General features: G+C 55.7%; 1 protein-coding gene across 1 annotated transcript; it reads right to left on the bottom strand.

Annotated features, from left to right (window-relative positions):
* Positions 1-4,247: 4,247 nt before the first annotated feature.
* On the bottom strand, positions 4,248-6,446 carry CITED4 (Cbp/p300 interacting transactivator with Glu/Asp rich carboxy-terminal domain 4). Its single transcript, XM_068150922.1, has one exon. It carries the CDS (start codon positions 6,110-6,112, stop codon positions 5,498-5,500), a length of 615 nt encoding a protein of 204 aa, XP_068007023.1. The 5' UTR covers positions 6,113-6,446; the 3' UTR covers positions 4,248-5,497.
* Between the last annotated feature and the right edge of the window lie 6,184 nt (positions 6,447-12,630).

Genomic DNA, 12,630 nt, shown 5'->3' with positions numbered 1-12,630 from the left:
TGACTTAGCAGCATCAGGAGCAGGGCTGAGAGCTCCTTGCTGGCAGCTTCTGCATCAGGGATAGAGACAAGTGGGAATCTCGGAGCAGGAATTCCCATGACCCCTTCTAACCTCAGCACCACGCAGGAGACAGCTGACATTCAGTGGTCTGTAAGCTGTCAGCCTGTGCAAGCTGGCAGCTGGAGCATGGATCAGACAGTTACTCTGTTGAGGATGCCTCTGGCAGGTGTCTGAGTTGGTAGGATGGCCAAGGGATGGTGCTTGGGTGCAGTTCCCAGTGGGTATTTGGGCAACAATGGCTCTTGTATTTCAGGTGTGGAGGTGGCCATGTACCATGCCACAGGCCAAGAGTGCTCACAGGAGACAGAACCTGCCAATACCTGCAGAAGTGTCTACAAGTGCAGTATCATCCCCTGGGAGAGACATCTGAGTCCCTGCACACTGAGCTCCATGCCTGTGCCAGCCAGCAGCCAGCTGGGGGGGGAGAGAAATTAGGCAAGCAGTGAGAGCACTGAAACAGTGGTCTGGAGAAATCCCTTCCTCTGAGGCTTTCAGAATGTGCCTGGGCAGGGCCCTGAGCAGCCTGCCCTACCTGGGCATCTGCTTGGAGCAGATTGGCCTGGGTGACCTCCAGAGGTCTCTTCCAGTCTAAATCTTCCTGTGCTTCTGTGATGAATCTTTGGAATACAGAAGAAGCAGAAGCTAATTATAGCACTGGAGAAATCCATGACACACGGACAGCTTAAAGCAGTGCTGCTCCCTCCCTCAGCCCACGCAGCTAGAGGCAGGACAGGAAAAGGTGACCACAATAAGCTACAACAGAGTGGTTGGAGAGGCACTCAGGGGAGGGCATCACAGCAACTACAAAATCACTGCTGCTGTGGAGAGGGTGCCCAAGAAATGATTGGGAGATAGGGGACACCCAAGCCAGCCAGTGGGTGGCAGGTTTGAAATGAAGAGTAGCTTACCTAGCTTAAGCTTCTTATGAAGGGCTTGAGAACATCTTCATAAGTGCCTTGTGGATTTCAGTGGCACAAGGTATGGCTGAAGGAAAATGCACCTATGGACTGGAAAGGGACTGCAGGTAGAGGCTGGGCAGGTCCCTAGCAAGGTATTTCATGCAGCTGGAGGCTCAGAACTCCTTGGCCCACAACTTTCTGAGAGCTGTGAAGGAGGATCCTCAGAAGGACCATGGGCAATGTTTGGTTTCTCAAACTTCATTCTTGACTACCCAATCCCAGAGAGCAGGTCAGGCTGAAGAGGCCTCTGGCTTGGCTTTCCCTGGCAGTTCTCACTTGAGCTTCTCAATTCTTTAGGCTCCAGATGGGATTTTGTCTCGTTCTGTCAGTGCTGTGCTGGCTCATGCCCAGGTTCCCAGCTATGGCCAGCGAGAGCAGGCACAAGTGCAGCAGGGGAACCCCAGGCTTGGTCAGACAGCAGCTGGCTCTTTGGTGGCACAGGGGAGCTTTACACCCTCCCAAGTGCTTCACAGTGTCAGCCTCACATCACATGCAGAGATAGCTTTGCTCACTCCAGTCTGGACCTGGCCCCTGCCGCCTGCATTTCAGAGGTCACCAGATACCTGCTGTCACCTGGGGAAAACAATACCCTACTCGCCATCCCCTTTCACTTCCTTTATTGCCCCGTGGTACCCATCCTCCTGAGGCTGAGGAGTCCTGCTCTGCTTTATGGCTTCTCTAGAGCAGCATCCCCCTGCCCCAGCTGCTTCCTCTTTCACTGCAGTTTCTCTGGTCTTGTGTTACCATTTTGCTGATGATCAGCCCAGCGCTGTGGACAGTCCTCCAGTGTGGGCAGTGCACAGGATGCAGCTGAGCTGCAGGGCCCTGGGTGCTTCATTCTGCTTTCTGTTCCTCTTGCCTGGCTCCCCCACAGCAGTGAGCTAAGGTTTTTCATGGGGACCTTCACTGCAGTGCTCATCCTTTCGGAGGGGCTGCAGCTGGTTCAGAGCCCAGCACTGTGCTGTGTGGTCATGAAAGGTGAATCCTACCCAATGTTTACAGTCATGGCTCAGCACATTGCCCAGTCACTATGAGCAGGCTCTTCACCAGCTCTCTGCCCTGGACTTTCCTCTTTGCTCTGAATCACTGAGCACTATCAGCAGACCTCATCACCATGAACCAGTGTGGTCAAGGACAGGGATGCAGAGGGATGCCTTGCTGAGTTTTCACACTCACATGTTCCCAGAGGCTGCCTCAAGTCCTGGTCTTCACAAGAATAGCTACAAAAGCAGTTTGGAGTACTACAAAGGATCCAGCCAAGGTGAGGGGACAGGGTGGTTGTGCCCTGCCCTGTCTGGACTAGGTAGTGGAGGTGGAGAACCTTCCTTCATCTCCCACACTGAGGAAGAAGGAAGTCTTCTTCTGGTGCCTCAGAGAAGAGTTCTTCCCAGCAGCTGCCTGTAAACACAAACTCTCCACATGAGGACTTCTGTCCTGAGAGCTCCCAGACCTATTGGCACTGTGATTCAGCAGCCAGCTGGAGCACTCTGCAGACAGCAGAGCATCATCCTGCTGCCCTCCTGCTGGGGCTGGATGGAGAGCTCAGCACTAAATGGGAAAAGCAGAGCTCAACCCTGGTGTATTTTTGCTGACCTTGGATGACTTCAAGGAATTGGTGTGCAGACCCAGGTAGCTGGGTCCCCTCACTGCCACCTGGCATCTCTGCTCACTGCAAGGTGCCAGCAGCCTGCCAGGCTGCACTGTAAAGCCAGGTGGAGAGGGAGAGCTGGAGCTGCCCAAGCTGCAGCTGGTAGCACTGTAGCAGGTCCCAGTGCATGGTGCCTAGTGCATGGCATACAATGCAGGCAGCATAAAGAGGTGCCCCAAACTGCACCTAAACCAAGGCAGCATTAGAAAGGAGGTGACCCCTGGACTCACCCAGTCTAACTCAGCCTAAAGCAACAGAAAGGTGTTTTTGGCCTGGGTTATGGAGGAAGCCACAGGGGCTGACCACAGCTAAGAGAATTTTTGGGTGGAATGAAGAGGTAACACACCTGGGGAGTTCCTCCCTGCTCTGAAGTTTGCATTTGTCTGAAGGCTGACATTGAAATCAGCTCACAGAGCCTGCTGGGAGAGACTCCCCAGAAAAGCCTGACTGGGAACCCTCAGTCGCTCTGCATCTCTGGTGATATCAGCTCCCCTGCTCCGACTTCCATCAACATCCCCTTCCCAGTGCACTGCACAGCCCCCAGGAGGATGCACAGACAGGTCCCTGTCCCATTTGCACCAAGTTCTTTCTTAAAGAGAAATGTGTTCCTGGAAAGCCTCAGCAGAGACTGCTCAGGTTGGCAACCCTGCATCTGTGGGCTGGACACAGCTCCCCACTGGGGACACAGCGGTGGGGCAGACAGCCTGCAGTCCTCACGACCACAGCTGACAGCCTGGAACATGCCTGGGTTTTGGAGTTCAGCTCCTCTTACTCTGAGGCTTAAATCCAGCTGTCAACTCCTTGCTCACCTACAGGCTGCTCACCAAGCTATCTGCTGTTCTGCAGCTGCACAGAGAAGCAGAGCTCTCCCAGGTCTCAAACTTATGCCCATGGAGCTGACAGCCCAAGCAGGGCTCTCTCTCCAGCCACACAAGCCCTGCCATTCGCTTCCTGAGCACCTCTCCAGACTGCAGAGCCAAAACCACCAAAAGGACAGGACAGAATGTCACCTACTGCCCTGAGCTGTGTCAGGAGCAAGGCCAGGGGACACTGACAGGCAAAGTGTGCTCAGGGTGCTCCAGCCACTGCTATATTAGCATCCACAGCTGCAGGGCAGGAAAGGGACACATGGGAACATTGCTGAACTCTACAAAAGGACTGCCTGGGAACCCTGTAAAAAGCAAAACCTGTGCTCTGGAAAAGTAGAGCAAAGGCTGTCTTGATTTGTAAAGCCTTTATGGTACAGAAAACTGCAACAGAGAGCTCTTGGCAGAGCTATAGCCCAGCCAGCAGAGCTGCACTTGGGCTGAAAGGAGTCTGAGCCCCTTGGGTCAGCCAGGAGCAGGGCTCAGGCAGCAGCAGCCACTCCGCAGCACCATCCACGTTGGGAAGGAGAACTTCATCCTCCCAGCCACACCTGAGGACTGACTGAGTCCGAGCACTGAACGGCAAACAGCCCTTCCAACTCCAGTGTCAGGGGGACAGCACCGGGGACTGGGCCCAGGAGCAGAGAAACCTTCTCCCTGGTGCTCACCATTGCACCTGGGCCAGAGCCCGGCACCAAACAAATGCACACGGGAGAGATTTCAGCTTTTATTTGCAAATCCATCTGTACATTCTCGCCGGGTCGTTGAGTGGCAGCAGCCAGGAGCTGGCAGCAGCAGGGGGCAGCAGGAGCTAGGAGTTACCAGCAGCTTTCCGCAGAGCCTGGAAACAAGAGACAGCAGAGGAAACAAAACCCCTCCAGCTTTCACGTTTAACCTTCTCCGAGTAAGGGAACTAGAAATCGAGTCACCGTTATCACGTTCAGAGAGGTGTTGGATTTACAGTCCTGCGCCTTCAGCAGAAAGCTCTCAGCTGCTATCTGCAGAACAGCCTAAAAACTATCCCAGCCTTGTTTCTTTCCCCCTTCTCTTCCCCCTGAAGCCAGCATCTTAAAGCTGCAGTACTCTCCATGCATCCTTCCCAGCAGTCCCAAAGCCAAATAACAAAAGGAGCCCTTGCCAATAAATAATCCTAGGAAAATAAATAAGATTCGATCTGGAATATACAGTTCCATGGTCTTTATTTGGTTTCAGAGGGGGGGAAGAAAAGTGGAGCTAGACTGCAGCTTTAAGCTTGATGCCCGAATGAAACTCGAAACACTTTGTAAATGTTACAGTTGATTGGCTGTACAGGTTGGAGAGCTGAAGCTCCACAGAGGTGCACTCAGGCCCAGCAGCACACCCTGCCCCACGCTTTATTTTGCTCAGCCAGTTCAAACAGAGCAGCCTGCGGAGCGCTGCCCCTTGCCGGCTGGACGCACCAGAGCCAGACCTAGATACTGTCACAGTAAAGAGGTGCCAGCAAGCATCCAACCCCACCCACGTCTGCAAGGGTTTAAACCGTGCACCAGGGAGACAATCCGCTCTCGGGGGTTGCTTTAACTTCACTGCCCACACGGAATCCTTGAGCGAATCCAGCGCCCGGCAGGGCTGCCAGCTGCCCCTCGCTTCCTGCTCCCCAAGCCCGCTTGTGGAAAGTCGTAAGTCCAATTATTCCTGCTTAAGCCAGAAATCCTGTTCGTGCCCTTCAGAGGCGGCTCGACGGCAAGAGCCCTTGATGTGCTCTCTGCCCGGGGAACTCACACCCGCCCCGGGAGCTCCCGCACAGAGCAGCCACACGGAAGAGAAAAGCAATCCATTGCAAGCCGGTGTCCGATGATTGTCTTTGGGGGAGGTCAGGAATCCAGGACAGGGCAAAGCAGGGGAAGGGAGGAGGATGGTAGGTGGAGAAGGAAGTTGGAAACAAACTCAAAACCACCAAGACGCAAGGAGGAGCTCAAAGCCCCTCAACAGCTGATGGCACTGGGTTGCTGTTTGCTAACAAAGTCTGAAATGAAGTCGAACTCGTTCTGTCCTAAGAATAGCTCTGGCAGCTCCTGAATCCGGTCCAGCCCCAGTTCCAGGACAAGGGATGTCAAGACCTCCTCATCTATGAGATCGGTGTCCATAACGTTCAAGGTCAGTGCCGGTGAGGGCATGTGCTGCATGCCTGGGTGCTGGCTTGGTCCCACTCTGTACTGCTGGGCTCCAGCTCCCATGGGCCCGTTGCTCATGCCCAGTGGGTGCCCCTGGTACTGGGTGTTGAGTTTTTGTAGGTGCATGCTGGCCATTAGCTGCTGGGTGCCCACCGGCCCCATGTACTGCTGCTGCTGCCCAGGGCCGTTGAACATCATCGCGTTCTGCATCTGGTGGTGTCCCATCTGTCCGCTGAGGTTGGGTCTCGGCCTCATCGCACCGTCCATGCCAGGCCCTCCGTAGGGCATCATCTGGCCGGCGGCAGGCAGCGTCCTCAGCACATGCTGCCCGTGCTGCGGGGGTCCCTGCAGCCCGCTCACCCCCATGCGGTAGCTCTGCAGCCCGGTGCCGCCGTGGCTCATGGACATCATCATGTGCTCGGCCATGGCTCCGGGTCCCCGCACGGCGACACACGGCTCAGGGCAGGGCTGCCGGGGACAGCGCCGCTTCCCGCTCCCGTCCTTGCCGGCTCCGATCGAGGATCCCGGAGAAGCCGCCGCCTGCTTCGCGCCGGGAGGAGGGCGCCGAGAGCCGAAGCTGGGCTGCTGCCCACCCGCCGGCGGCGGACAAAGCTCGGCGCCGAGCGCTCCGAGGCGGCTCCTGCGCGGCGCCCCGCGACCGCCCCGGGGATCCGGGCTGTGCCCGAGCGGGTACGCACCGATCCGAGGCTCCGGCGGGCAGCGGCTCGGCACGCCGGCAGCGCCACTCGCTGTGCTCTGCTCCACTCACCCTGAGCTGCCCCTCGCGTTCCCGGCACTTAAAGGGCCGCGGGCAGGGGCGGACCGCCCGGCCCGGCCCCCCGCCGCCCATTGGAGCGCGGCTCGGTGCTGCCCGGCCCTCGACGGGGCGGGCGGGAGCACAATGGCAGGGCCGTGTCCCCGGCTGGCGGCTGCCGGTGGGGCTCTAGGGGCCGTGCTCGCAGCACGTCCCCGGTCGCGACACAGCCCAGCCAGGGGGACACGGGCAGCTTCCCAGATTCAGGGCACTGCTGTTGGCAAATCCTCAGCGTCAGGGCTCTGCGATCGGGGGGTCTTTTCTTGCACCCAAGGTGCAGACCCATGGGCAGGCTAGCAGGGCAAGGAACAGGGGGCATCCAGGGCTCTCAGCCCAGTGCCCCCAGTTTCCCCCTGATACCATAGAGGGAGTGAGGAGACCCTCAGCGCACACTGCTCCTGAGCAGGATGCCAAGGGCAAGGAGCAGGAGAGGGCTGGGAACAAGGGGCAATGTCCCCAGCATGCTGGGCTGGGAATCCCTCTGTGGGCACCACAATTCCTCTGGGATACTCAGCTGTGGAAAACTTGGATCGTCTCTGTTCAATCCCCCACTTACCTGCCTTGGAGTAAATCCTGGGCCTGGTGACTGGGGAACCTCAGGGAGGTCCTTTCTGCTCCCAGCATCAGCATGCTGGGAATGGTTCAGGTGCAGCACCGGTTTTGAGCAGCGTTTGCTTGCATTGCAGCCACTCTGCTTCCTGAGCAGGACCCTGTCTGATGCAAACAGTCTAAGATCAGGTGGCTGGAGCCTTCCTCTTCCTGAGTGTCACTGATCAAGCCTCCCTACCTGAGCACCTGGCTGACTGGGGCTCAGGTGGCTGCTGTGGAGGTTGTGCTGGCTCTGTCCATGCTGCAGGATGTGCACACAGACTTTTGCTAAGTGCTTCCAGGGTCACCCCACACTGGCCCCAGGTGCAGCAGGATGCTGGTTGCCATGGGAGGGGTGCTTGCTTGATGGCAGTTGTGGCTGCAGGGTCAGCAATGGGGTGTCCCCACTAAGGGAGACCTCAGCAGCCAAGGTGACTGAGGAGGCTTACTTGTGGCATCAATGAGGTGGCTGGGTACTGAATCATAGAATCATGGAATGGTTTGGGTTGGAAGATACCTCCAAAGCTTATCCAGTCCAATTCCCCTGCAGTCAGCAGGGACATCCTCCAGCTCAGGTTGCCCAGAGCCCTGTTGAGTCTCACCTTGAACATCTCCAGGGATGTGCCAGCAATGCCCTCCCAGCAAGGATGCACTGGTGCTGGAAAGACAACTGGCTGCAAATCTCTGCTTGTAACATTCACCTTGCTGCCAGGTGGCAGAGGTTTGCTGGTGTAACTCCATCTGCAACTGTGCCTTTCACCCCTGAGCTGATATTTTGCTCCTGGGGTCCCAGTGCAGTCTGGGTGCTCAGCCCCTCAGCTCTGCTGGCCAAATTGTTTTACCATGGGCTGAGACCACAGGAGCTCTTGTTAGGATGTGGTGATTTACAGTGGTGGGGGAAAGCACAGTGGTGATTTTTCCCCTTTGGTTTTTTGTTTTGAAGGAACCCAGAGACTTCTTTTTCTGTGCTGGTGTTGCATGGTCACCCAGCTGGCCGGCAGGAAGTTACATCTGCTTCTTCAGCTCTCTGTGCGCGCGCCTGTGCCACCTCCAGCGACAGCATCACAGATCACAGCTCTGGTGACAACAGAGAGGTCCTTTCTGGAGAGCTGAAGCAGGGCCTTCTCTGGAGTTTTGTGTGTTCTGCATATTCCTTGTGCTCATGGACCCTGCTGAGCAGAAGGAAGAGCCATCAAAGTGCTCCAGGTATTGCCAGGGAGGTATTTTGTGGCTATTGCTGGAGAAATGAAGGCTAACTTGTGAAGGGGACTGAACCTGGGCAGCATGGGCACCTTGGGCAAGTGCCCAAGCACACAGCACTGACCTGAGGGTTACTTCCATGGAATATCTCTGCATCAGCTCACCTCAAACCAGCAGCTTGGAGCAGATAGGGCCCAGGAGCCAGCAGCTCCCAGATGCCAGCATCCAGGAACGGAAAGTGTCTGCTCCTACCTGGATGGAGCACAGGACCATTAACCTCCAGGACATTCTGGGAGTTGCTTTTGTTTGTGCCAGCTTCTGCCTGGTTAAGTGGCTGGGATGGGTTTCAGTGTTGCTGGTGAGGCTGTAGCTGATGAATCAGTTGGTTAATTGTTTAATGTAATTACGTAATGATTGTTTTTTAACCCCAGAGATTTTGACAAATGCATTTTTAGTGCTCACAAGCACTGCTCCCACTCCTGCCTGCACTGCACAGGCAGATGCACACCCAGGTGAGGAACAAACCTAAGGGGAGTGTCTGGCCTCCTCTTTGCAGGTTCATCCAGCCATAAAAACCTCTCTCACCTGGAGGAGAGGAGAGGTGTGGTGTGAAGTGCAGGTCCCAGCCAGGGGCAGGAATTTTTGGACATGAGTAACAGGTGGGAAGAGGCCCTCAGAGCTGTTTGCATTACAGAAGACCCAGGGCTGGTAGGTGTCCAATCATTTGGAAATGATTTGGCAGGTGGGAGAGCAGCAGAGCTGCTGAACACAAGTGTGGAAGTCCCCTGCATCTGCACTGATTTACAGCTTCTTCTTTGGGGAGGGTGAGGCAGAGCAGCAGCTCATCCAGCCTGAAATTAACTTGGCCAGAAATGGAGCTCTGTTGGCTGGGCTCAGCTCTCTGATCTGCCTGCTGATGTTGTCTTCTAGATGTTACAGCAGCATAACCTGGGGTGTTCAGAGAGGAACCACTGCCTGCAGAAGAGGAGGGGTATGGGAGGCCTTGTGTCTTGAGGGCTTCCTGTTCTTAAGCCAGTCAGGTTTTATTTTACAAGGACCAGCACAGACTTTACTACTACAGTGCATACTGCCCGGCTGATGGCTGAGGAGCAGAGCTGGGGAAGGGCTGCCTGGTCCTGGCAGCATCTCTCTCAGATGTCTTTTTGGCCCAGAACAAGCAGTACTTCCTTGTGGTGCTGAGGTCTTGAATATTAAGGACCCAAACCACTGCAGCTGTGTGTACAAGATGCTGAGCAGGGCTGGGTCTAACCCCTGGTTTGCAGTCCATCCTCCACCTCCTCGTGGCCATCAGCCCATGGCCAGCCTGCCCTTCCTGGGGAGGAGAAAAACTGCTTGGGGCTGTCTGCTGGTCAGCCTTGACTGAAGTCACCACACAGGCCACCTCCAGCAGTGTCACTCATGGCTTCCTGAGGTGGGACTTCCCCAGGCTGGTTGTGCTGGTGTCACCAGCCCTGTCTTATCAAGGGTGGACTACCCAGGCTGGAAATTAGTCAGATTTGTGCTGCAGAGGCCTCAGTTGGGCTCTGCATGACTGGGAATGTGGAAGCACCACCCAAGGTCTGTGTCCTGGGTCGAGGCATGCACGTGGGTAGGCATCAGCTTAGGACCTGGTTACCAGCACACTGCAGACCTTTTCTGTGCCCTCTGAGGAGGAGCTGGGCTGTGGTACCATAGTATCATAGAATCAGTCAGGGTTGGAAGGGACCACAAGGATCATCTAGTTCCAACCCCCCTGCCATGGGCGGGGACACCCCACACTAGATCAGGCTGGACAGAGCCTCATCCAGCCTGGGCTTAAACACCTCCAGGGATGGGGCCTCGACCACCTCCCTGGACAACCCATTCCAGGGCTTCACCACTCTCACGGTGAAGAACTTCCTCCTCACATCCAGCATGAATCTCACCACCTCCAGCTTCATTCCATTCCCCCTAGTCCTATCACTACCTGAAGGTACAGCCAGGTTCATGTCAGATGAATCTTCAGATTTGATCCCTGACCATCACCCATCTACTGCACAGCTCCAGTGGTGTTGCTGTGGTGGAATCGTGCCCAGAGCCCCTGGGATGAGAGGTGGCACGGATGGGTGCTCCTGGCCAGCAGAGATATGAGCACTTGCATCCCACAATGTTTTGCTTAGCCCAAAGATGACTCCTGCTGATTCCAACTGCTGACCTGCACTCCAAGAGTCTGAGAGCCTCCATCCTTGGGGGCAGGGAGGGAAACCCAAAGGATATTTTAATAAAGAGCTCTGGGGGATGTAGTGATGAACAGAGGGCAAGTAGAGGATTTTTGAGGGAGTTTCCTCTGACCAAGTGATTTTCACTCTGCATTTCAGTTTACAACCCACCCACTGCTCTGGGGTGGGGTTTACCTTTGCATGGAGATGGCAGAGCAATGTGGGGAATGATGCAGGCTCCGTGTTTGGGTGGAGATGGAACAGTCTGAGGAACCCCATGACTCAAAGGCTCCTGGATGCCCAGCTGGGGCAATGCTTGGCCCTGCGCAGCTCCCACAGCTTCCAAAGGTGTGCAGATGGAAGCTAAAGCAATTTGAAATACCATCAGTAGAAGGAGGGGGTTGCCTTTGAGCAGCAGATGCCCACAAAAAGCCCTTTTGCAGTCAGAAGGACACATGCAGAGGGTGGCAATGTGCAGTGGGGGTCTGGAAGTCTCCAGAGGTGTGACCTAAACTGAGGTCCATCAGGAACCACTGCCTGGTGGTGCTGCATCTGGGTCTGGCTGTGGGGGGGCAGCAGGGTGCATGCATCACTTCCACTTGGGAAACCCCTGCAGCAGGCTGCCCAGAGAGGCTGTGGAGCCTCCTGCTCTGGAGACTTTCAATACCTGCCTGGACGTGTTCCTGTGTGACCTGCCCTGGGTGATCCTGCTCTGGCAGGGGGTTGGACCTGATGATCTGTTGAGATCTGTTCCAACCCCTAACATTCTGGTATCAGCTCAAATGCCTTGGAGCTGTGTCACAAAGGATTCCTGAGGTATTGTTCTTCCAGAAGATGCCAGCCAGCATACTGTAGTTTGCAGCAGCTCCCCTGGGCACAGCAGCTGACTGTGGCATTTGGGAAGAGCTTGGACTGGACCAGCCCAGATCGCTAAAGCCTTTTGTTCCATGAAGGCAGGAGAATGCCAAGGGCACTGTGAGCACCAGGGGACAGCTGTCAAACACCAGGGCAGCCATAACATGTGGCAGCAACCAGCTCCCACCTGCCTTTCCCTGCACAAACCTTCTGCCCTCACTTAATCCACCCCTCAGCATGCAGAGGTGGCACCTACATTTGGGGTACTGGAAGGGCAGAGGGGTCCTGAGGAAGGTGAGGGTGGGGATGGGTTTCAGCTGCCACAGCAGCTCTGCAGCCCACAGCCAGCTCCTCACTGGTGGCACATGCCCCTGGAGAGAAGGAGCAGCCAGCAGCCAGACACAGGATGGCTACACGACTCTGCTGGACTCCAAGTGGCCCAGAGCCCACATTGCCCACCCTGCAGTGCCAGGTGTTGCCAGCTGCTTCTCCCTTCCTGCTGGAAGGGTTACCATGGTCTGATTCCTTCAAGGCTTGTCCGAGGCTGCATGTCCAAGGGGCTGAAAGCTTTTGCAGCTGGTGTTTGCTGATGCTGGGACATCCAAGTTTAACCAAAGACTCACCACCAGCTGCTGGAGTTCTCCACACTGTGTCTTGGAAGGATCCCAGTGAACCTCTGCTGCATGTGACCCTGCTTTTGGCAGGGAGGATGGACTGGGGGATCTCTGGAGGTCCCTTCCAACCTCTAACATTCTGTGGCTCTCTGATGCTGTGACCCTCTGATGCTGTGACTCTGTGATGCTTTCTGAGCAGATTCTGTTGCTGGCAGTCAGGAGCTGAGAAGGGAATGCAGTGCGCTGCTTGAGGATGATCACAGTGCTCTACAAACTTTGTCTTTGAAGCTGAGAAGTCCAGCAGAGGCCCTGGTGCTTTAAACACTGAACCAGGAGCAGATTTCAACAGAGTTTCTCCAGTCTGGCTTTAAAGGAGTGTGTGAAGAAGCCAAGATCTACAACTTAAATGAAATGTTCAGCTTCCTGACAGGGAGTGTGTCTGTCTTACAGGAGTCTCTGGCAAAGAGGACTGGAGGGGTCCTGGCCAACAGCAAACTATTCCAGACAATTGTTACCAAACCTGTTTCTTGTCTCCACACGAGAGCCAAGCACCACTGCCTGGGCAGGACATGGGGAATCTGTGGTGCCACCAGGGCCATGGGCCCAGCACAGCCCAGCCAGGAGGTGTGGAGGATCTGAGTGGCAGGACACATCATCTTCTCCTGAGAAGGTGCC

This window comes from Melanerpes formicivorus, unplaced genomic scaffold (genome assembly GCF_026170545.1).
Source record: "Melanerpes formicivorus ecotype bairdi unplaced genomic scaffold, bMelFor1.0.p_v2 SCAF_21, whole genome shotgun sequence".
NCBI lineage: Eukaryota > Metazoa > Chordata > Aves > Piciformes > Picidae > Melanerpes > Melanerpes formicivorus.
Note: the sequence above shows the minus strand (reverse complement) of the source record. Positions and strands in the feature narration are given on the sequence as shown.